The following is a 27,943-nucleotide window of genomic DNA, read 5'->3' as shown; positions in this document are numbered from 1 at the left end:
TTTAATGATGGACATTGTAATTAGTGCTGTAGCACCATACAGATCAGGTAAAACTTGACAGTTTTATTTTTAAAATTGTTATGATACAGCACTAGAACTCCTAGGTACTGTGGCAGATCAGCTGATGATGTATTTGTTAGAGGATACATTGGTCTACCTGCCTTGTTTATTTTGTTTTAGGAAGCATAATTTGTAACACATAATCAGACATGGACCTCAGATTAACTTTATTTTCAGTCTTTAAATCATCTCATCTAAACTCTGACCCTGGTAGCTCTGCACAGATACATGGATCTGCCCAGGGCAAATCTGATTGGAGAACTGTGGACTTAAAGATCAGTCCCTTGTGTGTGTATTGTTACCTTAACAGCCCATTCAGATACGTATCTTAGAAGATGTAATGGAGAAGTTATCCAATAGTGTTTTCAGGTAAGACAGAAGTACCATAGTGAAAACAAACTCTCTGATTAATACTGAGTTTTTAACGTGAGAAAAAACTATTCTTCAGAAAACTCTTGCCACCTATACTGTCAACTCAAAGTGAGAAAAATTCTACTGAATCATTTATATGAAACTATTTATGATCTATCCGTGTGACTAGCCTGCAGCATTACCATATGGAAGATTTGGGTCTAATTCCTGGTTTTTCTCTCCTTGGTTCAGCACTGCTTGGAAATCCAACAGAGGCAGCGCATTCTTTCCTTGCGGGGAGAGAATACCTTGTGGTGCTCACAGTACCTGACTGAAGAGTGTTGCTGGCTCTAAATGTAGATCTTTCTAGGCTTCCTCTGTCAGAAGAATGATGGAGTCAGTAAAATTTCAGGCTGCCATAAGTGGGAAAAGGAAGATCCCTCACTGCTTACACAGAGAATGGGAAGAGTAGCCCTACCCCTGCCAAAAAAAAATTCAGGATATCTTGAATTAAACTTCTGTTAACTGTTTGCTTTACAGCTCTGCAGTTCTTTCAGGGATCCTAGGAGAGCTATAACATTTTCATTTTGTTTAAGGAGTAAAGTTGACATTGTAAAATGTAAAGTCTACAGCTATAGTCTTGGAATGTTTCTTATTGGTCTGAGCATGCACACCAGACAGTTCTGACAGATTGCTCCCTTTTAGGCCTCAGTTGGATGAACCAGTCCCATTGTATGAAGCCAAAGTTTCTATGGAGATAGTTCAGAAGAATCAAGCAAGAAAAAGACAAGTCATCCAATTCTGAAGCACAAGTTCCTTGTTTCTAAGACTGGGAGACAGAGATATGTAATATATTTGAGAAGTAAATTGGTGTGCAACTTCAAATAGTTCTGTAACTAGGGTCTGAAGATAGTGTCTGGGCTGTGAATGTTTTGGTACTGAGACTTTTCATTTCCCTGTATCAAATCTAAGAATGATTCCATCAACAACTTTAAAGAGATACCATTAACTTAAAAATCACATCATCTGATTTTTCCCTCCTATTACTGTTATAAGTAACATCTAAGATTATTTTGGGGCTAGAGAAAAAATATTTTTTCTGATTGTTCAGTTTTATTTTTTGCATTTGACAGCATCTAAATAGTCTGCTTCAGTCTTTGACATACTCTTTTTAAACAGGGAAGAGAAAAATATTAAAAAATAGGAAAATGTAGTAGTAAAACTAGCAAAATTGGCAGAGGGATTCTAGGGGTAGGCACAACTTATTTGTAACAAGGTTGGGTTTTTTTGTTTGTTTTTTAGGGTTGTTTTTTTTCAAACTGATTTGTTCTCAAGTTTATCATGTCCCTTTAAGATTTGAATTACTGTTCTACAACCATTTCATAACATCTCACTTTTATATAGCTATAAAATTAAGGTAGACAAATGTGAATGAAAGATTACACAGATATGCGGTCAGTCTTTCGCTTTAGTGTTCAATTCATGTTAATGTTCAATGCACTGTATTGCGCATAGACTTTGTTCCTTTTTATATTGCTAAATAGTAGGAAATGTAAACTGAATTTCCATCTCTGACATCATTCCTAAAACACCTTCTGTGTTCTTTCATTTACACCCTTCCACTTTTGCTCTTTAGGATTAACTAGTCATATACTAATGTTCATGAGATCAGCTTGTCCAACACCATTCTCCTTTCTACCATCACACACACCAGCATCCATCCTGTTACGGCTTGACATCTGAAGCACGTTAATAGAGCAGTTGGGTACAATCTAAATATCACTGTCGGAAGGGATGGTTCAAACTGTGAGCACTTGCACTTTGAAATCTAGGTATTACATTGTTAGATTTAATCCTGAGTAACAGTATGCAGTGTCGTGGTAGCTGTGTTCATCGCAGGATATTAGAGAAACAGGGTGGGTGAGGTAATATCTTTTATTGGGCCAACTGCTGTTGGTGAAAGGAAGAAACTTTTGAGTTTACATAGAACTATTCATCAAATCTGAGAATTTTTTTGGTTTTTTTTTTCCCCAGACCTGAGAGAGAGCTCTATGTAAATTCCAAAGCTTCTCTCTCTCACCAACAGAATTTGGTCCAATAAAAGTTATTACCTTACCCACCTTTTCTCTCTACTGTACTGTAACAGTATGTCAATTTGCCTTGGTGTGCTGTTTTTCTAGTCACTGGGATTATCGCATATCCTCAGTAAATCACATAAATCAGGTTATAAGAAGTATGAAAAAAATCTCATTTTTCCGTTTGTGATACAATGCAAGCTTGAGAATAGGTGCTGTTTCATACAGAACAGACACATATAAAATTACATTAAGGCATTCATCTCTCTTATTTAACATCAGTCTTGAACCCATGATATATCCAGCAGTGTATTGTATTTTATTTATTCTCCTGTCACTTTCATGTCAGTTTCAATACGTACAAAATAAAAGGAGAGAGAATAGAGGGAATAGAAATAAAAATGAAATGACAAAGATGGAATCGGTTTAACAAAACTAGAAAAGTAACAATAAAACAACAAAAAGAATTGAGAGACTTCTAGGTCCTAGAACTATCAGTCTATTGGTTTGTTTGTTTTTTAACCATACTCTGTACATTTTGACCTTTTGGTCTCATGGGGGAGGGGAACATTTTGCAATTTGTTTTGGTGAATTTGAATGAACTAGGTCCATTGCACAACAGCATAGTCTCCTTCTTGACATTTCCTCCACAGCCCCACACATTGTGGGAGTGGCATGCCAACACGTATGTCCTTGGAAACTTAAAGCAGTAAGTGATAGTGAGGGGTCATATGCATGTCCCTCAAACCCTACCTACAATAGACTGATGATATAAATGCCCCACCCCTTTTAACTATCTCTTAGTTTCTCTCTCCATCAATGTGAGCAGTTATGAAATTAATTCATTTTCTTTCTCTATGGAGTGTTAGCTTAGATACACTTATATAGAGCCTAAAATTAGTCTACAGCTATTAAGGTAGACTTAGGCCAAGTTTTTCAAAAATAAGAGTCTAAAGCTAGGCTCCTAAATCCATATTTAAGCATCTGAATAAAAAGACCTGATTCTCAAAAGTGTTGTACACCCAGCAGCTCCTGTTATCCTCCCTAGAAAGTCTCATCCACTAAAGAAGCAGCAGCTGCTAAAGGGATTTTTCAGCCTCATCTAGTCTACTAAGTCAGAGGTGCTGCCAGATGTGGATTTGGACACTTTCTTGGAGGAAGAACCGGTTAGGCTTCTAAGCTGCTATTTCTACCACAGCTCCTGATGAGGCTGAGTGGACTGCTTTCTCCTCTCCTCTGAGTGCAGCAGAGCCTTCTAAGACCTGGTAGGCAGAATGGCATCTGCTTTGGATATTCATCTAGCAGCTTTGGTCAGCAGGACACACTTGCTTTAGTCTGTCCAAAGAAGTGTTGAATTCACCTGTCCCTGTGGCCTCAGTCTCTGGATGGCTGTAGGTTTTTTGACAGGGTGATAAAACTGTCTGCACTGGGTCTACACTAGCTCACTCCACAACAGTGCAGTGGCACCAGAGCTAAGCTAATGCCAGGAAAAATCACTTGTGTAGACAAGGCCCAGATGTGAAAGACTCCTCCCTGTTCTATCCCTTTAGCTAACAGTTCTGCTTCTTTTAGCATATATCATTCTCGTAAACATGTAAGGCTACTGTGTAAATAGCCTGTAATTAATAGCTTTGATATATCTTCAGATCTTTTTTTCCTCTGTATTACTCCTATATACATATTTTTCTCTTGGGCAAGAGTGAGCTGTCTTCCTAATATATTTAAAGAGATCATTAATATTAGGGTGGGTTGGACTCTTTACTGGAATGGAAAAAATTAGTGCAGTTTGGAAATATAGTCTAAAGGCAGAGGACTAAAGGAGTGTAATAGGAGCAAATGAAAATAGCTTGTGCTGGTGAAAAGTGGCACCCAGATTCTCCCTTTGAGTACCATTGTATATATATAACAAGCAAAACTAGTAAACAGCTGCTACTTAGCCAGTACCTACACAGTATCTGTGGTTGAATAATATAAGAACACAAGTGTATAGCCTCCGATTTTAATATCTGGCAGACTATTTCCCCCTCTACCTTTGATTATAGCCTGTTTCTTTTGGTGCTTGATGTGGGTAGGGGGGCCTTCCTTCTTTCAAAAGCTGAATTAGGCTCACATTCCGCCCATCTTGTTTGAAGCATTTGGAATTTTCCAGACTCCCATTATCAGATAAATACAGCTGCTGCCCATGCCAGGCCAACCATTTTATTTACATAGCAGATAAATATAGTCTTACTGCAAAACAGCATCTCGGTACTTTTTAGTTTTTTTCCCCTCCCAGTTTTGACATCAGTTGCTGTAAGGCAAAAGCGTAAATGTATAGCCATTGATTCCAGTTTGAAATTGCAAATTATTTTTTCCTCAAAATCATTTCTAGTTTAAATTATCTCTGTGAATACTTTTTCCAATAAAAGAGGAGTTCTCATTCCCCCGTCAGGACATGATTGGTGTGAGCTATAGCTATAGGAGTGTGGATACAGTGAGTTATGTAGGAGTGCGGGTTTGGTATAAGGTACACGTGTGTGTACTGTGTGTACACTGTGCAGATGGTCGATGTAGGGGTATGTCAGAGAAGTGAGGTGCACACATGATGTGAGTATACAATGCACCCAGATGGCCTGGGTGTATGCAAAATTCAAACGAGCTATACTGTACATTTTACCCCCAGCCACTGTTCCGTGCGCCAGGGTTTAAGCTTTAATTCGTTTAGAAAAGCAAGTCTCGACATCGTCTGGATGCAAAGAAAACTTTCAGCCGTGATCCAAATGTTACTAACACGCCGCTGCCTGCCCACGTTAAGAGACAGTTCTGAGGGAAGCGGGGTTCGCTGCCCACGTCAGCAGCGCGGGTCCGCTCCGGGGCGGGGCTCTCCGCTTTGCGCGCCAGAATTCGGAGAGCGGAGCCCGGGTCCCGCCGCCAGCGCCCGGCCAGGTCCGGCCCTGCCATGTGCGCCGCGGTGCCCGGCTACTCGCCCGGCTTCAAGAGGCCGCCGGAGACGCTGCGGCTCAAGCGGAAAAGGGCCCGGAGGAGCGAGGCCGCCTCCCCGCCCTGTCCCCCGGCGGACCCGGCCTCCGTCCGGCGCCCTTTCCCCAGACCAGGGCGGCGCAATCCCTTCTCCAGCCTAGACAACGCGCCGCGACCCGGCACTGCCGGGCACCGCCCCCCAGGCACCCCCGAGCTGCAGGAGCAGCGGCCGCCGCCGGGAAACCAGGCCTCCAGACACCCTCTCTGGCAGGTACCGACCCCCCCCCCGCCCCAAGGGCTTGGCTGGGTGGAGTCGGGTTTGCTCCCCAGGTCCTGCGAGCAGAGAGGGGAGCGCTAGTAGGGACGGGGTGGGGCAGTGGACAGAGCGATGGGCTGGGACTCAGGAGATGGGCTGTGTTCCTGGCACTGGTGAGCAGTAGGGTGGCTAGGCTGACCTTTGCAAAGCACCTTGGGTAGGTAGGGCCAGCTCTTGGTTTTTGCTCCACCAAGCAAAAAAAATTTTGGCTGCCCCTCACCCCAGCCAGTCTCCCCCGCCCCCCATACATCCTTGCTGCCCCAGCCCTGGGCTCCCCCCACACCCCACAACACACACCCGGACCCCTTGCCACCCTAGCCCGGGTCACTGGTAAATCACTCCCAGGGAAGGTCATTCAGGCGAATTTTGGATGTGCACAGACAGGATTGGTATCCCATTGGTTACAGAACTGCCCCTAAAGTGGAACAATTTCAGCTTGTGTGATGGAGGAGATCTGGATGCATATTATAAGACTGTCCTCCATAAATGAGGAAAAGTTGGAATGCCTTTAATTATTCTTTTTGTTCCACTCTTTGTTTCTATGGGGAATTTGCCAATGCAATCGTAGTCTTCCTTTATAAACAAATAAAACTTTAAAAAAAAAAAAAAAAAAAAAAGCAATAGCTGTGGAAAATAGCAATTCCGTCCTAAAAACGACTTGGAAGCATTTCTTGCCTTCTTCATTTCTTTCACTATTTTATCTACACAGCAAGTTACAGTGGATCAGTATATTTGATTTGGGAGAAATGAAGTAACAGCTGCCCAAATTGAGCTTGAGCACTCCTGAATTTTGAGGGTGTTCAAATCTGGAAGGCAGCTGCTAGATTCCCTTTCTGAATATTAGCTAAATCTGAAAAGGAAATATCAATTTCTGCTTCCATGGCTCAGAAGTGGAAATCCTCCTACGTGCCTGGTACTGTATCTAAAGCTGCTGAAGTTCCCTAGCAGATCTTCCCCTCCCTTACTCTCCATTTAAAATTCTAGTGGGATCCACGTACCTCTCTTGCTAGGCTTCAGATAGAGAGGTGCACTGTCCATTTAGTCCACTCAATTCCTTCTTTGAGGGCTGCAAGGTAAGGTCACACCAGTATCCCTAATGCAGTCTGGGGAAGTCTTCTGAAGGGGACATCTGGGGCAAAGCCTTCTTCTCCTTGGGCACACTTGTTCCCCATTCACGGTGCCACCCCTTTCAACTGGCAGCATGGCTCAGCTATTTCTCACCCTACTCCTCCTTTTCCTGTTGATATCACCCAAGGGATTGCTGGGAAATGTAGTTCTTTCCCTGCTCCAGGGCTGGCTCTATAGGCAGGGAGCTAGGGAAGGAACTACAGCGCTCAGGATCCTGTGGGTTCTCAGCTCCCACGCTGGATCCCCAGCTGCTCCATGGCTCTGCTTCTGCAGGGTTGTGAGAGGGGAGGAAGTGAGTTTAAAAAAAAAAAAAAAAAAAACTGGCCAAAATGATGCCCCCTGGAAATGTGCTGCCCCAAGCACCTGCTGGTTTTGCTGGTGCCTAGAGCCGGCCCTGTGGGTAGGTCTTTGCAGCATTACACCCCTAGTGGGGTGACTCGGGCTCCCTGAGCTCAGATGGCCGGGGCTGTACGATGGCGGTGTAGACACTTGAGCCGGAGCTCAGGCTCTGAAACCTGGTCGAGGAAGGGTGTCCTAGAGCCTGGGCTCCAGCCCAAGCCCAAAACATCCACACTGCAGTTTTGTAGTCCCTTAAGCTGAGTTCTGCCAACCTGAGTTAGCTGACACAGGGCAGGTGTGGCTGTGCCATTGGTCTCTTATGCCAGTGTAGACCTACCATTTAAGATCTGCTGACAAAAAGAACTAGGAATTATCAATAGCGCTAGAGTTGACTGAAATGCCTTCTTTTTTGGGGGGGGGGTTTGGGATGGGTCGAGTGGGGTTAGAATCAGTATTGGCAATTTCCCAGGAGAAAATAGTTTAGGACAGGGCGCTGGTAAATACTGGCCTAAATCCAGTTTAAACCAGGAAACTGGGGGAAAGAATTGCATCAGTGTCCAGCCAGTTTGGCATAGAATGAATCTCTTCAAACTTTGAGTACATCCCTTGGTAACCGAGGAACAGGCTCCAAAAGCTGCTACGGAATGCTGGATGGCTAAATGGACCTGGACTGAAAACTCTGCATGCTTCTGATTGCTTAATGCTTCTAGCCTACAACTCTGCATTATTGCCATTTTCATACAATCAAATGTTTTTGATTTTTGTTGATATAATATTGAAAACTGAAATATGAGCGGACAGGCACAACTTTCTTGAAAGTACCAAACCAGAGTGTATACAGACATTCTGATGTTCAGTATTAAATTACATATATTAAGCCCACTGCAGTTTTACTTTTTATTTATACAATCCTACATTAATATACTGACTTATGTAATCACAATTTGAATATGTAACTAAAACTAAATATAAGGTAGTATGCATTAGCGAAAAAGTTTTTAAAATAGAAAATGCCTTAAACTGGGACAAACAAGTTTTTCCTGGAGCAGTAAATACCGTGATTTTTACCTAGTAAAATCCACCTCCAGTAAAGAGCATCCCATCCCTGGCTGGAATTTTTTTCCCCTCTCTCTGAAGGGGGAAAAAAGTGAGTTGGGTGATAATTGGGACCTAAAAGACATGTTTGCTTTTGTCCTTTTATTTTAATTATTATTAAAAAGTTCAGTCACAGTCACTTGGTTGGAGAGCACTGCATACCCCAGCACCTAGTGAAATCCCAGAAGGGGAGAGGAATATATTCTACTGGAATTAACACCCTGTCCTAGTGTCATGTGGATATCTTTCAGACTATTTAGAGTCTGTAAATCTAGCCCTCCCCTCCCCTCCTCACTCTGTTATGAGTAGTGCTTGGAGAAGTGTCTATTGGGGGGGTAATGCTGTTTTGTGAACTACTTACAAGGCTTTTTAAAACTTTCAGTCACATGTAGAATTGAAGCCACTTTTATACAATTTAAGAAAAGCTTTTTGGTAGGGAGAAGCAGGTTCCACTGGTTTATCTGTTAAGGTTGTGGGGAGGGAGGGGTGTTGCACAAAAGTATTGTACTTGTGTATAAAACAATTAAAGGAACAACAGGAAAATTTACTTGTTGCTCTCATTTAGTGTGCTCTGTACTATACTAACACAAAGGAGGATGTGTGTGTTCAGTAGTGCAATTTTTATAATTCTCAAGCTATTTAGCTGAAGAAAGGGACTCTCAAAGCCCAAACTTCCCAATACATTTGGAGTTCAATCTAAGAAAATCACTAAACTTACAAATGTATTTACATCTTGAAAATGCCTTTTAATTGTTGCCACCAGAAAATGAAATATTCTAATATGTGCTATTGATAATGGTCAGTTTTAAATATCACATGAAATTACACTTAAAGATCAGCCTTAAAACAAAATTGTCAATTTAACTCTCAACTTTGCTTAACTTAATCTAAAGTTAATAACTCTTTCTTTCTTTAGTTTTTAGATACTCTTCAGGAAAATAAATCCACCTGGAAAGAAGAGTGTTCTGAAAGAGCAGATTTTGCCACATTAACCAATGTAGGAAGCCATAAATATTTTTTTTGGAGTGTTTAATGTTTCATCATGCACAAAAAAGCTTAAAAAGCGACAAAGAGTCCTTTGGCACCTTATAAACTAACAGACGTATTAGAGCGTAAGCTTCCGTGGGCGAATACCCACTTCATCAGATGTATGTAGTGGCCCACGGAAGCTTATGCCCCAATACATCTGTTAGTTTATAAGGTGCCGCAGGACTCTGTCGCTTTTTACAGATAGACTAAAACGGCTACCCCTCTGATACTAAAAAGCTTAAATTTTGTCTTTTTTTTTTTTTTTTGTAGCTTTGCTTTGTTCAGTGTCATCTAGATTTTGCTAGAATGTTACAATTGTAGGACTTTTTCTTAGAATGCCTTGAAGTTCAGTATTAAGTTGACACCAACTTAAATTTCATATTTTGTCTGAAATCTTTACTACTTGACATGTAAATTTACTGTAACAGAAAGAGATTAGAAAAATTCTTTCAATTTGTTTACTTTGCGCCTCTCACAGGAACTTTAACAATTTTCTTGTCTGCTTGTATAGTCATTCACTTTCCCTGTTGTCCCTATAGGTCTTTCAGTGCTGTAACAGAAAAGAGAGAAACCCCTTTTAAAAAAAAACAGTAAAACTACAAACATTGATAACAGACTTTAGCAGGGTGTAATTCCTGAAACTAAATTTTTGAAGCTAACTAGATTTCAAGTTGTATGCAGTGTTGTTGTAGCTGTGTTGGTACCAGGATATTAGCGAGACGAGGTAAATGAGGTAATACCTTTTATTGGACCAACTTCTGTTGGTACGAAAGACGAGCTTTTGAGCTTACACAGCTCTTTCAGAAGAAGAAGAAGAATTCTGTGTCAGCTCGTGTCGTAAACAGATGGTTAAGGGTTAATGTCTCTTTTACCTGTAAAGGGTTAAGAAGCTCAGTAAACCTGGCTGACACCTGACCAGAGGACCAATAGGGGGACAAGATACTTTCAAATCTTGGTGGAGGGAAGTCTTTGTTTGTGCTTTTAAGATCCAAGAGGATTGGGTCTGGCCTCACCAGGGATTGGTGGGGGGAAATAGAGGGGGGATGGTTAATTCCTCCTTGTTTTAAGATCGAAGGGGTTTGGATCTGTGTTCACCAGGGAAGTGGTGAAGCCTTTCAAGGCAACCCAGGGAGGTGAAAGTTTTGGGGGGGACAGAAAGTGCCCCAGACACTGAAATTCTGGGTGGTGGCAGTGTACCAGATCTAAGGTAGTAATTAAGCTTAGAAGGGTCCATGCAGGTCCCCCATATCTGTACCCTGAAGTTCAGAGTGGGGAAAGAAACCTTGACAGCTCGAAAGCTTTTCTCTCTCACCAACAGAAGTTGGTCCAATAAAATGTGTTACCACACCCACCTTTTCTCTCTAGATTTCAAGTTGACGGTCAAAATCTAGATTTCAGCCAACTTGTATCAGGGGTTAGGAGGAAACTTGCTCTAAGGGGACAGTTATCCCTTACTGCCTAAAGGATTTCATGCACCTCCTGTGAAGCATTTGGTACTGTCCAGCCACCAACAATGGTGACTGGCTTAGATGGATCACTGGTCTGATCTGGCATGGCATTCATATCATCTTAAACTTGTACATAATAAAATAATTTAAAAAAAAAAATACAGAGATAAGTCTCTTAAGATGTCAGTGAAAACAATTTGTTTTTATTTGGATGAAAACCTTCTCCTGCAGTTTGCAACCCAAACACTGCAGTATTGTGTGAGTATGTATATCTGAGCTGGAAAGTGATCGTGACTCAAAACAGTGATTTTGGCTAGTCTATTTTAATTGATATAAACTGAAATACAAAATACATTTTTCTAAAATTATCATAAATGTTAACAGTTTAAGGTATTTGTAAACGAGGAACAACTTAAATTTTGCATATGTGTTCCTCTGCAATGACTAAGTAGTAGGCACTGTTGTATTTACAGTAATAGCAATCAGTGGGTAAGGAATGCTTCTGTCTAGTGCAATAAAGGTAAAAGTTTGGAGTTTTTTTGCAAGGACTTCCGTGCTTTCTTTGCATGGGTTCCTATCGGTGGTCCATTAATTCCTGTATCTTGTATGCTCGCAAGTATCAGGTGCTTTAAATGAAAGTGCAAGAAACCCCCATAGTGGCCAGTTATGAAATAATTTTTTCCCTGAGGAAGACACTTCCTCTAATCCTTATTAGTGGTTGACTTATGCCTTGAAGCATGAGTGTCTGTAAGCTTTCTGAAAACACTGGCTGAAAAATAGATGAAAAATATTTTTCTTATATTTTGACTTTACATTATTTCTATTTTGTAAGGATCTTCATTTACCTGTTTCCATACCTGATGTTTCCTCCTCACCAAGCACAGAATTTCCTGCAGACTGGAGTATTAAAACTCGACTTCTATTCATGTCTTCCCAACCTTTTACTTGGGCAGAGCATTTGAAGGCACAAGAAGAGGCTCAAGGATTTGCCCAGCACTGTAGAGCAACATCAGTCAATTTCCCACGAAGCATACAGGTAGTCATTCTCCTGTAATCATGTTAAATATAATGGAGATGCTGGGTGTGGAGTATCTGTTGTTCGGTTTTGTTTTGTTTTGTTTTGTTTTTTAAGTTCTTGTGTACAGTGGGAATAGCCCTTATTGAGCAACTGGTGTAACTGCACCAGCGCTGACCTTACTGCGGAAAAAGGAAAGTCAGGGTTTGCAACAACTGTGAGGTTGTTAAATTAAGGTTTAGACCTTGAACTGGGTGTGCAACAGTGCAAAGAGTACTGGTGCAGTTCCCTAGTTGCTGCCTACCACTTGCTGAATTGGGGCTATTCACTAGAATAGACAAGGCCTTAAGTTTATATGTAAAATAAATACTTGAAGTGCCAGAAAGGGAGACTGTCCAGCTCTCTGAGAAGAAAGATATTACCAATCTTATTAAACACTGTGTTTGGAATCTAGGAACCAAAGCTGTCCACGGAACTCCGCTGTGCATTCCAGCAAAGTCTTATTTATTGGCTTCACCCTTCACTGCCCTGGCTACAGCTATTCCCTCGTATTGGAGCAGATAGGAAAATAGCTGGAAAGACTAGTCTTTGGTCACGTGATGCAACACTGCAACAGGTTCTAATGAGTGAGTGGTAAGTTGAACTGAAGAACTTCTGGATTTGGTAAACCCAAATACTTGAATTACTGTATTTTAATTTAATTATGTATTTGTTGTCCTCCTTCCTGTGGAAAACACTTTCTTTCACCAAGAACATTTATTATTTTGAGGGTCTCTGTATTCCCACTTGTGAATATGTGGCATCCCTTCTGTTGAACTGCAGAACTGTTTCAAAGCAGTGTCCATTAGGGGTGCACAAGAGACCTCACATGACGGTGACATCACCACCCTATTCTGTATAAGGGATTGTGCGTGCATCCCCCAATTGCCTCAGTTTCTTCACCACCACCAGAGAAAGCAACAGATCTTGCTTTTGTCCTCCAGCTAGATCTTCCTTAGTCTAATTTACAAAAAAATAAGATGATGATATATAGTAGTTAGGTCTGGTACCTTCCACAGCTGAACAAAGATTTACTCGATGACCCACTGTGCAGTTTCCCAGACCTTCACTCCCCATGCTGGAATGGGGAAACATTTGAGTCTCCAGATTCATTTGATTTCTCAGTGTCTACAGCCTGATATTCTGGCCCTGTTGGAGGTACCTAGACCAGTCTCCTTGCTGAGGCTCTTTGACACAAAACTCACTTTGCCAGTCCAGCCTCTCTGCTGCCTTCTATCATGGGCCCAAGATGGAATCTCCTCTACCTCATTTTAGGAGCAAGTGCTTTATCCAGCGCTGCTGGGAAATCAAAAGCAACACCCAAGACCAAACTGACACTGCCTCTGAAAGCACCAATAGCCTTGACAATGACACAAGAACTGACCACCTCACAGCCTATTCCTCGTTCAGCACTGCTGCCACTGACTCCAAATCTCTCCTCCACTGCAGATACTCGTCTGTGCAGGTGTATGTCATGATACGAGCTGCTTCTGTTGCCTTTTCCCAAGAGGGGCAGATGTAGAAGAAAGGGACAGGGGCATCCCTCTTCTTTCATACTTTCCAACCCACAAGGGCCTTGGAGATTTACTCCACTATCACCACCTCCTCTCCACAATTTTCTGGAGCCAGGCATATCAACGCCCATTAACTTGAACTCCTTCTCTGATTAAGGGCAAACCAATCTTCTCTCTATCTACAATCTCGTTTCCTGAAGGGCATGGTGAATGCATTCCCCCATCACCACTTGTAGGTCCCACAACAGCAGAGGCTCCTTAAATCTTGTCTGACAGAGTTAATGGGCCCTTCCCGTGAGTCTCGAGTGTAAGCATCCCAAGCATCTGTAGATACAGTTGCTAGGAGGTTTAGTGAGTTTAGTGCTTTGATCACCAAACCTTTACACTGTGGTCCACGAAGACAAGTGTGCCATTAGGCCCATCTCTGCTTCATGCCTAAAGTGATCTCAGGTTCCCACCTATCAATGTTTTCCCTTCCCCATGTTGTTCGTAACAGACACCCATACCTACCCAAGGAAACTTACCTCCATACCCTTGATGTAGTGAGGGTGCTCTTTTCTTATCTGGAAAAGACCATGGCCTCTAGAAAATCTCCTGTTGTGTTTTTTGTTTTTTTTTATCGCATATGTGGAAAGATGCCAATGAGACGTTATTAGCAAACAGACTCTCACTGGTTAAGGAGATGTATAGATACTAGCTAAGAATCCAGTACCTCCTGGTTTAAAGACCTACTCCTTAAGAGCCACCATGGTGTCAGTAACAAGCATTAGGAAGGTTCCCAGGGTGGAGTCATGCATAGGAGCGACTTGGAGTTTGATGCACTTTCACCAGACAGTGCTCCTTGGATTTAGCATTGTTCTCCAGTGCCTAGTTTGGGAGAGCAGTGCTACAGTCCTTTTCAGTTAAAAACTCCTCACCGTCTGCCATCCTGATGGGGCACTCCTTGCTAATCTCTCACAGGGGGAATGTACCAAGACTTTAAGAAGAAAGGTTACTTACCAATAACTGTTCTGGGTTTGCACTGACAGTCCTCCCATCTTCCTCCTTACCTTGGAATTTTAATTAATAGCAGGCCTCTCTGGTTTGGGGAAAGAAACTGAGGCAGATGGGTGATTGCACTTCCTCATGTAGGGTGATGACTTTCATGTGAGATCTCTCATTGCCCTTCCCAATGCACATAACTTTATCAAAGAGACAAGGTGGGTGAGGTATTATCTTTTATTGGACCAACTTCTGTCAGAGCTCTTCTGCAGGTCTGAGAGACTTACTACACAGCTAAGTACAAGGTGGAACAGATTGTTTAGCATACAAAGCTAATACACGCATTTCAAGGAACCATTCAAGGTGAAATGGCTTGTCTCTTTTGCCAACAGAAGTTGGTCCAATAAAATATTACTTCACCCACCTTGTCTCTCTAATATCCTGGGATCCACAAGACTAAAACAATACTGCATATAACTTTATCAAGGTAGTTTCACAGCTCATTACCAGGGACACCGTATTCTAAATAGAGGCAACTCTTGAACAATAGTTACTACAATGGAATCCATATCTTACAAACTAGGGGAGATTGAGGAGGTCTTAAAAGTGAACATCTCAAAATTACCATAGGGTACAGTGCATAAGTTGCAGTATGGTGCACTGGTTTCTTGGCCTTTGAACCACTGCAAAGCAATTTCTGATGCGTTGAAATGTAAAGAGATATTGACTTGTTCTTCATAGACACCACTTTCATTAGTGATTATTTTTGTGCTCCCCCACTCCACCCCCACACACAGGGAAAAATAGTTCATAAAACTGATAATTTGTAAAATAGGTATTTGTAAAATTTGAAGGTTACTACAGTAGGACAACCTCTCTTTCTCATGGCTACATAAAGCAGACATGCAAAGCTCCTATAAAATCCTATCATAGTAAAGGGAGCTGAATACTCTCAATAGCCAGTCTTAAGACTCTACAGCTAACTTTGTGTTGAATGCCTTTCCAAGCCTAGCTGTTGATAGAGAATTTTGCAAAACTATTAAGTTTCCTTAAATGCTTTGTGGGAATTAATACACTAAGGAGAAAACTTCTTGAGAGCTCAACATCTACAATCAGGGCCAGACTTTATCAAAAGAGCTCAGCACAGTGGATAACAATTCCTGAAAATTTGGCCCTAGATGTTCCAAGATTACCTTTTTCAAACCTGGTAATACTAGGTGCATGTTATCTACAATACTCTAAAACTGAGAAACTTTATGGAGTATTTTATTTCAAACTATTTGAGATCCAGGTGGTTGTTTTAGCAGGTGGCAATAGTTTTTAAAAAAAAAAAAAAAAAAAAAAAGTCTCTTGCAGAATGGTCTTCTAAAATTTTATAACTTCTTTCCTCTGACCTGCAGGTCTGTCAGTTTTACTTCCCTATATAATCTTCTCAAAGCCAAGCTGTGTCCCTATTTCTATGTTTGTACCTACCAATTTACTGTGCTGTTTCGCGCAGCGGGCCTTGCAGGAAGTGATGTTATCACAGCTGTTATTTCCCCCACAACCAGGGGTTTAAGGGAAGCCATGAGAAATGAAGGTAAGACGGAGTTCCTTCTAATAAGATTTCAGCAACATACAAAACTCATGTTCTAACACAGTTATGTATGTAAACCATTCATTTGCTTACCTTCCCTACTCAGGTATAGATTTTTCTTTACCTTTGGTAGAAGAAACTAGGAGCAAGACACAGAAAAACTCTGAAACAAACTTGGATACAGAAGTTAACAGTCCTGAAACAGGCAAAAACACTGAAGATGGAGAGTATGTAACAAAATCGTCTGTGTCTAGAATTTAAATGTGCTTGTCACTACCTAGACAATTTAATATATATTAATGTGAAGTATTTTAATTTGTTTTTCCTAGGGAACAAGGAGTGAGTGACGATGAAAGTTTCTCTTGGCTTGAGGAAATGGGAGTCCAAGACAAGATTAAAAAGCCAGACGCAATTTCTGTCAAACTGTATCCTTTTGAGTACCATAATATACTATATCAAAAACAAGCACTGGAGTCCTTCATTTCTCTGAAAATCTGTGGTTTTTGAATCGTAGTCCATCAGTGACTGTGCAATGATGATTCTGTAGAATTTTCAGTTAATGATGTACTTTTTACAGTAAGTGTTCATAAAAGCTGTGTCTCCTTCTGTACTTAACAGTGCGGCTTTACCTTTTTTAAAGCAGAAAATAGTTACAGGATCACTAAGTGACTATACTTTTTATTGTACCCAATCTTAACGTAGATTCTATCAGAATGTAAAGAGTGAAAATAGGCCTGTTACTGACCTGCCTTCTGATTAGGCTTAGAGTAATAGTAACTGCATTCTCTCTTACCTATGTATTTAAAGTACATTTTCTTTTTATGGAAAAACTGGTTTCTGTCAAGCTCATCTGGTTATGAATTTTACCCAAAACTAGGCGGTATAGATTCCATGTGGCATAACAGAAATATACCACCTGTTATACAGCTACATGGTGGACGCCTGTGATGAAATGATGTAAACAAATCATGTCAGTTCTAGGTTTTCTGTCAACTGATATTTCTACACATCCAAGTCCAAACTATTATGGCATGTCTCTCTGTATTTGATGTGCTTTTGTATTTTGATATAAGAACCAATTCCACCTATTTCTGCCAAGATAAGGAATAATCAGCAAACTTCACTTATAAAGTATCAGAGGGGTAGCTGTGTTAGTCTTGATCTGTAAAAGTAGCAGAGAATCCTGTGGCACCTTATAGACTAACAGATGTTTTGGAGCATGAGCTTTTGTGGGTGAATACCCACTTCAGCAGATGCATGTCACTTATTCACTTGTAAAGCCATACATAGCATGCTAGGTCAAATTTCCGTTGTTCAGCTGCCTTCTCAGTAATCTATATATGACCAGCACAGACCAGTGTGGTGATATCAAAGACACTTCTCCCCTACAGATGATAAGCTGTCTGTCATCTCCCAGAATGGTTCAGTGGGAAGACTTATTAGACAAGCTGACAGTTTGGTTAAAGATATTTGTCTACACAAACTTATATACTAGTACAAACCTAAAACTGGGAACAGTACCTTATTTCACACTCTCATTTTTCTAGAACCCCCATAAACACAAAACTGTTTTAGTAAAGGCTTTCCTTGAATGGCTATTAAACTAAACAATTTTTCTTTAATGACTTGTTAATTACAAAACAAACACACACACACACACACCACTCTGGAGAACATTCCTTGCCTCATGGTTTCAATAAAGCTAAAGATTAGGCCTAAGCTATTTACCTTTCCAGAGCAAATGTAAATTAGCATAAACCTCTTTTCAGTGAATTTTTACTTGACTTTAATTCTTGGTCTGGTGCATTTGATGCCTTTATACTTCTTATGTTTCCTTTGACCCATATCAACATAGCCGTAAAGAGAAAAATGAAGTGCAAGTGGATCACAAGCCTGAATCTGTTGCATTAGTGAAAGGAACAAACACATTCATGTTGCTGAACTTCTTGATAAACTGTAAGAGTTTAGTAGCTGTGGCAGGCCCTCAGGCAGGGCTCCCACCAACACTGCTGTCCCCAGTTGCTTTTCGAGGTGCAACAATGCAAACGCTCAAGGTAAAAAGCAAAAGAAAGAATGACTTTCTGGTGCTGTCTGCCTTCAAAAAGAAAAGGGAAGGCTTTGTTTCTTCATGTATCTTTGTGGTTACTGCTCCTCCAGAGAGATCCTAGTGATGCTATTTGTGCTGTTTATACTTTGATGTTGAATTAGCAGTTTAATTACAAACCTCTCTATTGGGGTTTCAGGTGGGTAGCACAGATTTAAAGGATTTGGAGACTTAGTTGCATATAGTCTCACCTTCAAGACACAAGATTAAAACTATACTTGCCACCTTCCCCCTCCCCAGTCATTAAGGTTGCTCTTTTCACGTATTCTCTTAAAACTCCTGTTGTACTGAGAATCTGGTTAGATCTCTTGAGCTATGTTGGCTGCTGGAGCTGTCCACTTAGATGGGATCTGAAACAGTGCCTTATCAACGGTCCTTAAGAGGCAGAGGAGCCGAAAGAATAATGCTATTAATTATGGTATATGGCCAAATTCCATTATGGCTTGTTTACATTCTCTCAAATTACATTCCCCATGCAGTTGCACACACTACCTATCAAACTGTTTAGTGTTCTTGTGTATTAGGGTTTAATATATTGTATAATAAAAATTACACTGTAGCTCATGCCTTGTAGGGATATTGAATAACTTAATGTCTAATATTCATAAAGCACTCTGAGAACCTTGAATTAAAGCTAATCTTAATGTTGAAATAAATGAAAAATAAGATGTCACTAATCTTGATGTATCAAACACTGAATATGTAACTTACTGTTTTCAGGCTCGAAGCATCAATGTGAAAACACCGGTTCACTCATGCTATAATGATATATTTAGCTTGGAGATCACAGGTCCTGTCATGCCCCATTGTCTGCATACTTTGACCATGCTGCTCAAATCTGCACAGAGGGGAGCTTTTTCTGCTGTATTATACACCCATGAGCCAACAGCAGTGTTTAACACTAACACAGAGAGAATCTTAAATAAGGTAAGTGAACTGAAAGGGTGTCTTCTATGTTAGGGTTAATACTTTTTATCTCTAGAAACAAGAGACTGAATGTGGAAAAAACTGCTCTTCACTTGGGATAATGGCTAACACCCACTTGTTGGCCACTTTAGAGTTAACCAGATTACAAGGTTTTATCAGTAGTGAGGAGGCTGAGATTCCTAGTCAGAACAGTGGAAAAGCATGTTCACTAAACTGATAGCTTTAACCCGGTCCGTATTGTTGAAAAACTGCCTAGTCTAGTAGTGGAGTAGCCAATATCTACTGCTCATTGGCACAAAAATGGGTATAAAATATGCATTGCTTTCAAACTACTAATCTTACCTACCTCTTTTGTGAAACTGAATTTCCACAGGAAACTATGTGCAAGGACCTCACTAAGTGTGGATTGCATCTTAAAACGTTGGATCAATTGATTCAACTTCCAACATTAGGAAAGTCTTCTATACGACTCCTAGAAATGAGAGACTATGCTTACACCTGGAAATCCTAAGTACGCTATTTTAATTCATGAAATAAGACTAGTAGTGTTTGGTCAACACCCTACAGATGCTATCGTGTACCAGGAGGGGAGAACTGCCTACTTGCAAAAGCTTTTGAACGTAGCGGGTAAGAACTTCTGTTGCACACATCCTCATTCATAAGGCAAATTCCAGTGGAAAAACATTCTGAATAGTCCAGCAAGAACACTGCCCCTCTCAAAACCAGCAACAGCTGCATTTGTCTAATGTTTTTAAATAAAGTTTTTATAAACAAGGTAATCTTGTGTTTTCTCCTGTTTAGAATTAAGAGTGAGGGCCTCTTAAGGGTTAATATTTTCACCATTAAGGTACGGAACTGTTAGAGGAACCACTTCTAGTTTCTACAGAAGGTGAAGTGGCTCCTATGCTATTGGACACTGGAGGTCAGTGATTATTACTTGTTTCAGTATAAAGACAATGACTGGATTAAATAGTGGTTGTCCTCTAGATTAAACCATAATAGCTAAGTGAATTGTAATTGTAAACCTTCACCTTTCATTAAAATGAGAAATTAATCTAAGTGTAACAAGTTGTGACACTTATCCATCTACCAGTGATAACTTAAAGAAAAAACAGTGGTATCCCTCTCAAGTAGAGTTTATTCTTAGCAGTGACTAAATGTAACTGGAAGCACCTAAAGTTCAAAGGAAGCACAGCTGTCATTTAAAAGGAAAGATTTTGATGCTATTGGTAAGATCAGTTGAATAAACTTATGTTCAGTAACTAGATAGCTCTGTTCTGAAATGCTATTTATTACAATACCTGCAACAGAATCTAAATATATCTGCTGTTTCATTATGTCGTGGTTCAGCTTTGGTAGACTACAGACTTACCTGTTCACTTGACAGGTAATTTGTCACTTTGAGTACATTTTGAAAGGATTCAACAATGAAAAGCACACTGTTACTGATAACTGAGGCTGACAAGCCACAAGTGATTTTAACCTGTCTCCTGTAGCAGGTGATAGTAAAACACTGATTTAATTATTAACCAGTTATAGTTGATGAAATACTTACTGTTTTCCTCACAGCAAAATGTCAAGTATCGGGGTAGCTATGTTAATCTGTATCCACAAAAACAACGAGTCCGGTGGTACCTTGAAAGCTTATGCCCAAATAAATCTGTTAGTCTTTAAGGTGCCACTAGACTCCTTGTTGTTTTCCCCTCTCATACTGTTTAAACATCAATATATAGTATTATAATAAATGAAACAATGAATTCACATTGAGACTCTTTTAGGTAATGCTGATTGCTAATTTGGCTTCTAAACCTCCTAGGTCTGAGTATCGGTGCTCTAGCTTTATGTAGATAGTAGCTATTGACCTCCAATAGACAATCCAAATGTCCCAACTTTAGCTGAAAGTAACTCTAACAAACTGACACAGATCCTTGGAGAGCTGTAGAATGCTTTTTATTACTCAGTATAGATCATGAGTTCTTAATATCAATATGTAGAACACTGAAGAGGCTGCCCCATGGAAGTTGGAAAGTCAATTAGAAGTTACTATAGCTCTTGGATTTTTAGCTTTGTGTAACTGTTACCTCAACCCACCTAGGCTGGTGTGGTCTACCACTCTACTCCCATCACTAATCTTTAATTCTAATAAAGTGTCCTCCTTTGCTTACTGTGCTACTTAGATGAGCCAATTTGATGGTAAAATGAGTTAAACAAATGGGATGCATTTCAGGCACAGGCCTCTATGTATGACTTTAAAACTACAGTAGTTTAATTTGTTGAAAGTTACTTTAAAAGAGGTGATAATGCTTTTTGGCATTTTATGCATAAATGCTTAAAAAGATTGTTAAAACAAGCAGAGGTTTTAAACTTTAAAATCAGGAGTGTCAAGGATTTGCTTCATCTATATTGATTTCTCCACCTTTAAGCAGGACTAATCTTGCACAGGTTACCTTCATTCTAGTATCTACTTTTGCAGTGCTTTCTACTGTAACCTTATTTCTTTAAGTATTTAACCTAAACCAGCTCTTGTGAAAAAGTTCGCTTTCTGCGTTGGGCAAAAAGGATAGAGTTGTGGCTTCTGAGTTTGAATACTCTTATACTGGAGTGTTCCTTTGCACATTAGAGTAGAGTAGAGTACAGGTTTTCACTGAACCATTTCTAGCCCTGCTTGGTGTGAAAATCATCTTGGAGTCAACTGATGCTCATCCTCCTGAACTAGGGCATGATTTTTCACAGGTATTGTATATCCACAGCTCTAATTGACTACAGCTGGAACAGTGCTGAGCACTTCTGAAAACTCCCTTATGAGTATCAAGTGGACAACTAGACAAACATGAACATGCAGTTAGTGGCCACCTCCCACAATCTTCCAGGCTACTTTCACTACAGACCTAACTTCTGCAGCAAATGAAGCAGGGGCCCAAACAGCTTCATTCACTTAATGAGGTCAGGGGCCTGATGGGAAAGGAGGAAGCATGATTAGGTAATTAAGTTTACTTGTGCATCTTTAATTCAAGAATTTCCTATTTAAGTGCCTCACTTTACAACATCAATGGTCTTTGAACACAGTGTGTTTTATTTTTCAACTAGAGTTTTTAAAAAGCAACAACTCTGTGCCACTATTTTTAGAGGGCAGTAGAGTACTGGATATATGGCTTCTGGGTTGGAAGTGTGAACTGATTGATAGAGCAGGGGACAGAGAGGACTCTTGCATGCTACTTTATTTTTAAACAGTGCTTTATAGTATTTGTCAATGCCCTTTGTACAGATGGTCATGGAGGAATAGTCCCAATTCACAAATAGCCTAGCAAAGCACACAGATTTTATATATTTTGCTGACAGACAAGGAAGGATGGAACTCATCTGCCCTATTAGATAGCTAGGTTCTATTCCCAGCTTTGACAACAGTGACTTTATACTACACCTCTGGCCTTCAGTCACTATCTATAAAATGGGACACTGGTAAGTTCAATAAAAAAGGGTGCAAAGGATAAAGAATTGACATTAATCAGTGGAAGAAATGGGACTAGAATTCATCTTCTGGCTCTTAATGCAAAGCTCCTTCCCCTCAAGCCAAAGGACAGCTTGATGCATAAGAGGAGCTCCATGATGTCTCTGTGAATTTGTGGACTTGTGTGCAGTTGACAGGATACAAGCTTTGAGGGGGGAAATTTTTTTTAAGAAATAACTAAGCACACAAACTACGAGGCATGCACAAGTGGCCATTTTCTAAGATTTATAACTCAAAGTATGACATGAGAACTATTTTCCCCCACTGCAAATTTGCAAACCCCCTACTATCACCAAGTTAGAGGTATTTTTAAAAAGAGAAACAGACTGCCTATTTTCCCCACCTACTTTCATTATCAAGAACTGCCAAAACTTTGAATCAAAACAAAACAAAACCCTCATTCTGTGATGTGTACAAGCACAGAAAACATGAGGCCAAAATTAGCTTGGTAACTTTATAAACAACTGAAAACATTTCACTATTGCTGCCCCCCTGATACATACTCTCTAAATTACTGCTTTGGCACAGATCTTAATTACTGTTCACTGACCAATGATTAAGATTATGAACTTGTGCGGCTTTATTGACTGAGCTGGGTACAACAATTGAAGCATCATTCTACCTCCTCCCCCCCCCCCCCATCCAGTTGTAGATTTGTTATAGTTTAAAATTCACATTAACCACAAATTCATACAATCAACATCAGGCAGTGTGTTAATTTGAGATTGGAATAGACAATTTCATATCTCCTTACCAGAACATGCAGGGGAGAGATGCTTTTACACTGCAATTCTCATCAATTTCACCGCTGGACTTTCTTCCCTCCCATTTAAGCGAGGTCATTTGCCTATTCTTTTTAGTTTTAAAAGATAAGCAATATGGCCAGTTGCAGTACACCATTGACTTAAACCCCAAACAAGACAGAAGTGGTAATGTTAGCATTGTACAACAGTGCCACAATTTACCTACCTCCTTGGAGGGGGTAACATTACTGGCCCAGTATCTGTCCAGCAGTACATACCAGCCTTTTTCTAGACTATGATAAGCTGTGCAGCCTTGTTCTGGCTATAGGCAAAAGTACTACAACAGTAGCTTTACCAAGACCAGGGGACACTGCATTATAGTACAAAAGAGTATGAAACTGTTAACATTCCATATTGAAGAGAAACTGCGTGAATTTTAAAACAAGGGTTTAGATTACTGATGCCCTCCAGAGTCTGCCTGTTGAATTTAGTCATTTAAGGAATAATTACATCACTAACGTAAACAATATAAACATACCAAAAACTAAGTATGATTTAAATACATTTTTGATGGTACAAAAGAAAATCCTGAAGGTGTCTGTACAGTTTTTACAATGTGGGAATCACCAATGTATTTACAACATGAAACGGGGAAAAACCTTTCTTGTGCAGAATAAAATTATCTGAAATAATGTCAATATAAAAAACAATATCTAGCGGTGTGAGGCACTCCTGAAGATAGTGGCATTGGGCATGCTCTCCTTTGGTACAAGTCCCATCGCTTGGAGAGCCGCAGTTGCTGCTGTGGCTTTAGCATGCTTCTTATTAAGGCTGGGAAAGCTAGGCCTGTATTCATGCCCATTGACCATCACCTGTTAGAGAAAAAAAATATACAATACAATAAGAGATTTAACCAGCTGTTTGTTACTAGTACTGGAAAAGTTTGTTTAAGAGCCAGAAAGAGTGATATGCAAACTTTCTATTAAGGGTAGGCAAAATCTACCCGCAACATGTATGCATATCCTGACTCAAGTCTCTATTATATTTATGAACTCCTCCATTAGATTTAAATGCTAAAAGACAAGCAAGCACAAACTATGGGGTTGCACTGAGGCTGAGGAAATTAATATTCCTCAAAAACATCAATTCATGAGCTCTTCACTATTATTCAAAGTACAAAAACACTCACTAAGTTTCCCCCATTCTCTACATTTTTCTCTCATGGTGGCACACTTTGCATCTTGAAATTGTGTCTTCACTTCCCTTTCCGTCTCATTTTAGATATGGGTATAGTTCAGACGTAGTAAATTATTCATATTTATGTTCTAGTAACACCAAGGCCACACTCAGGATCAGAGCCTCACTGCAAATACAAAATAAGAGTTCCTGCCCAAAAGAGCTTATAATCTAAATATACAAGATATTGATAGACAACATATTAGGAAAATGTCAATACCTTTTATTGGACCAACTTCTGTTGGTGAGAGCTCTTCAGGTCTAAAAAAATATGACCTCACCTACCTTCTCTCTCTAATATCTTGGGACTGACATGGCAACAACTACATGCCATGCAAAGATCCAAGTATTTTAAAAAACCCTGCCCCACCTAACTCTCCCCTCACCCCTTTGTGCAGAGCATGTTATACCAGGTACACTGTGGCTGCATCTCCAACAGCAAATGGGATTCTACATAGCAAACTTCTGTTGTAATTTAGCACTATTACAGCTCCACCAGTGAAAGCTGTTGCACTCACAGGGCTCTGGTGTTTTTACCATCGTATCAGCCAACGCTACTTGAGCCTACCTTTGAAAAGGACTCAGAAGCTCCCTCGCAATACAGAACGGAAACGCTTGCCTCAAAGAGGATGAGTATTTGATGTCTATTATTAATCGTGTTTATTACAGTAGTACCTGAGGAACAACTAAGAATAGGGTGCAATTGTACTAGGCACTGTACAACCAGTCCCTGCTCCAAAGCAAGTTAGGTTGCTAGTTAATGTATTTAATAGACCTTTATTAAATACATTAAGACTAAGGTGGGAACCTAATAGTAGCTGAGCGACTGTCTTTATCCCTTCAGCCCGTCCAGGCAGTTGTGGGCTGCTGGTTTGGTAAGAAACTACCATTAAGGCAGAAAAAGTGTATGCCTGAATTTATTCTTTCTATATGCAAACATTTGAAATTAAGTATAGGACAAGATGTTATGGCCTAGACTCCTGTAAAACTGCAGTGATCTTTTCCACAATGCTTGAGAATTTTTCTCCCAGCGAAGGGGAAAAGTCACTAATACATTTTTGTGATCTATTTCTCTGTCAGTTCTTTAGCAGAAGAGTGGTCATTTCCAGTGGCAAACATTAATGCAAGATTCATGTGGAAAGAGAGTAAGCTGGACTAAACTGACTAAAGAATAAAAAAAGGGTTAAATCCTGCTCAATTTATTCACAAGGGACGTTCCACTAAAGCTTATTCATGGGACTATGGCAGGTAGGATTTGACCCCAAATTGTTTTAACTCATTCAAATGACTAGTGGGAAGAATGGCTTCTGGCCTCTTCATAGTTACAAATGTGCATAAGTGTTTGCAGGTTCTGGGGTTACACTGTAAGCTCTTTGGAATAAGGACTTTGTATTCCTGGGTGTTTGGACCGTGCCCAGCACACTGGGGGCACTACTAGAATACAAAAAAATGAAATAAAAGACGGTTACTCACCTTTGTGACTTGTTCTTCGAGATGTGTTGCTCATATCCATTCCAGTTAGGTGTGCGCGCGCCGCGTGCACGTTCGTCGGAAGATTTATTTACCGGCTAGCACACTGCGGTGGTCGGCCTTATCTCGGCAATTCCCCATGTTGCAAGTGGCGGCCATTATGACACAGAGTACATATCCACTGTTCCGACCCCATCCGCTCTTCAGTTCCTTCTTTACAGCCGCGCTACTCCGACAGAGGGGAAGGGAGGGCGGGTTTGGAATGGATAGAGGCAAGCACAATCTCGAAGAACAACAGTTACACAAGGTGAGTAATGTTTCTATTTCTTCTCGAGTGCTGTCAATCGATTCCAAATAGGTGAATATCCAAGCCTTACTAGGCGGTGGGGTCGGATGAGCTACTGCAGAATGCAGAACCCGCTAGCCGAAGGCTGCATTCATTCTGTCTTGTTGCACCAAGAACCATAATGGGAAGCAAAGGTGTGCAAGTGCACTGAAGACCGAGTAGCTGCTCGACATATCTCCTGGATATGAAGGCGGCCAACGAGGCCTGAGCCCTGGTAGAACGTGCGGTAATATGACCCAGAGAAATATGAGCTAGATCATAGCAAGTACGGATGCACGCAGTTACCCAGGACGAAATCCTCTGAGAAGAGATGGGTAGGCCTTTCATCCGGTCTGCCACTGCAACGAAGAGTTGGGGCGTTTTGCGGAAGGGCTTCGTCCGGTCAATGTAAAAGGCGAGCGCCCTACGGACGTCGAGGGAGTGCAACTGCTGCTCCCGACGGGATGCAAGCAGTTTGGGAAAGAAGACCGGGAGGAACATGACTTGATTGAGATGGAAGGCCGAAACTATTCTGGGGAGGAACGCTGGATGTGGACGCAACTGCACCTTGTCTTTGTGGAACACCATATACGGTGGGTCCACCATCAGAGCCCGAAGTTCAGAGACTTTTCTAGCCAACGTGATGGCTACAAGGAAGGCTGTTTTCCACGACAGATATAGGAGCGAGCAGGTTGCCAATGGTTCGAATGGAGGAGACGTAAGCCTCGTTAGTACCAGGCTGAGGTCCCAGAAAGGAGCGGGGCGGCGTACTAGGGAGTATAGACACTCCAGACCCTTGAGGAACCTCGAAACCATAGGGTGGAAGAAGACAGAGTGACTACCTTCTCCTGGGTGGAAAGTAGAAATAGCCGCCAAGTGCACTCGCAATGAAGCGGTAGCAAGACCTTGCTGTTTAAGATACCAGAGGTAGTCCAGTATAGTGGGGATGGGAACCTCTGTGGGTGTGGCATTCAGTGTTTGACACCAGCAGGAAAAATGCTTCCACTTGGCCAAGTATGTAGACCGAGTGGAAGGTTTTCTGCTACCCAGGAGAACTTCTTGCACTGGGGCAGAGCAGCGTAACTCCGATTAGGTTAACCATGCAGCAGCCACGCTGTGAGATGAAGGGATTGCAGGTCTGGGTGGTGAAGCCTGCCGTGGTCCTGAGTTATAAGATCTTGATGAAGAGGCAGGGAGACTGGGTCGACTATCGAGAGGTCGAGCAACGTGGTGTACCAGAGTTGTCGGGGCCACGCAGGGGTGACCAGGATCAGGCGAGCCATGTCCCTGCAGAGCTTTAGGAGAACCTTGTGCACCAGTGGGAAGGGTGGAAAGGCATAAAGCAACTGGCTCTTCCATGGGATTAGGAAGGCATCCGATATCGAGCCCGGGGCGAGACCTTGGAAGGAGCAGAACCTCTGGCATTTCCTGTTCTCGCGAGAAGCAAAGAGGTCTATGTAGGGAAAGCCCCACTTCCGGAAAACAGAATGTATAATGTCCGGACGAATTGACCACTCATGAGACAGAAAAGATCTGCTGAGCTGATCTGCCAGAGTGTTCCGAACCCCTGGGAGAAAAGACGCCACAAGGTCTATTGAGTGGGCTATGCAAAATTCCCACAGTTGGATTGCCTCCTGACAAAGGGGGGAGGATTGAGTCCCTCTCTGCTTGTTTATGTAGCGCATCGCCGTTGTGTTGTCCGTAAG

General features: G+C 41.1%; 3 protein-coding genes across 5 annotated transcripts in view; 2 read left to right on the top strand and 1 right to left on the bottom strand.

The window, feature by feature from the left end:
* CRYZL1 (crystallin zeta like 1) overlaps positions 1-2,003 on the top strand; it is a 32,428-nt gene extending 30,425 nt beyond the window's left edge. For both annotated transcript variants that reach the window (XM_075073559.1, XM_075073554.1), the window contains exons 14-15: positions 384-429; positions 1,117-2,003. In XM_075073559.1, the coding sequence (XP_074929660.1) occupies positions 384-429; positions 1,117-1,216 (146 nt within the window). In that variant the 3' untranslated portion in view covers positions 1,217-2,003. The remainder of the gene's footprint in view (positions 1-383; positions 430-1,116) is intronic.
* Positions 2,004-5,358: 3,355 nt separating this feature from the next.
* DONSON (DNA replication fork stabilization factor DONSON) lies at positions 5,359-19,728 on the top strand. The gene is made up of 10 exons (XM_032786429.2): positions 5,359-5,715; positions 9,239-9,319; positions 11,632-11,835; positions 12,269-12,447; positions 15,749-15,927; positions 16,031-16,151; positions 16,254-16,349; positions 17,780-17,978; positions 18,749-18,955; positions 19,329-19,728. The coding sequence occupies exons 1-10, from the start codon at positions 5,425-5,427 to the stop codon at positions 19,464-19,466; spliced, it is 1,695 nt and encodes a 564-aa protein (XP_032642320.1). The 5' UTR covers positions 5,359-5,424; the 3' UTR covers positions 19,467-19,728.
* A 2,427-nt stretch (positions 19,729-22,155) lies between these two features.
* The window catches only part of SON (SON DNA and RNA binding protein), a 65,941-nt gene continuing 60,153 nt past the window's right edge, over positions 22,156-27,943 (bottom strand). For both annotated transcript variants that reach the window (XM_075073532.1, XM_075073528.1), the window contains exon 13: positions 22,156-24,078. In XM_075073532.1, the coding sequence (XP_074929633.1) occupies positions 23,920-24,078 (159 nt within the window). In that variant the 3' untranslated portion in view covers positions 22,156-23,919. The remainder of the gene's footprint in view (positions 24,079-27,943) is intronic.

Source organism: Chelonoidis abingdonii, chromosome 1 (assembly GCF_003597395.2).
Source record: "Chelonoidis abingdonii isolate Lonesome George chromosome 1, CheloAbing_2.0, whole genome shotgun sequence".
In the NCBI taxonomy this organism is placed as follows: domain Eukaryota; kingdom Metazoa; phylum Chordata; order Testudines; family Testudinidae; genus Chelonoidis; species Chelonoidis abingdonii.
This window is presented reverse-complemented; position numbering and strand designations above follow the sequence as displayed.

Bases quoted from the DNA above. Each gene is read 5' to 3' on its own strand.
- DONSON (XM_032786429.2), top strand. From the start codon at position 5,425: ATGTGCGCCGCGGTGCCCGGCTACTCGCCCGGCTTCAAGAGGCCGCCG. The intron at 5,716-9,238 runs GTACCGACCCCC...TTCTTTCTTTAG, and splicing joins CCAGACACCCTCTCTGGCAG to TTTTTAGATACTCTTCAGGA. The intron at 12,448-15,748 runs GTAAGTTGAACT...TCTGACCTGCAG, and splicing joins CAGGTTCTAATGAGTGAGTG to GTCTGTCAGTTTTACTTCCC.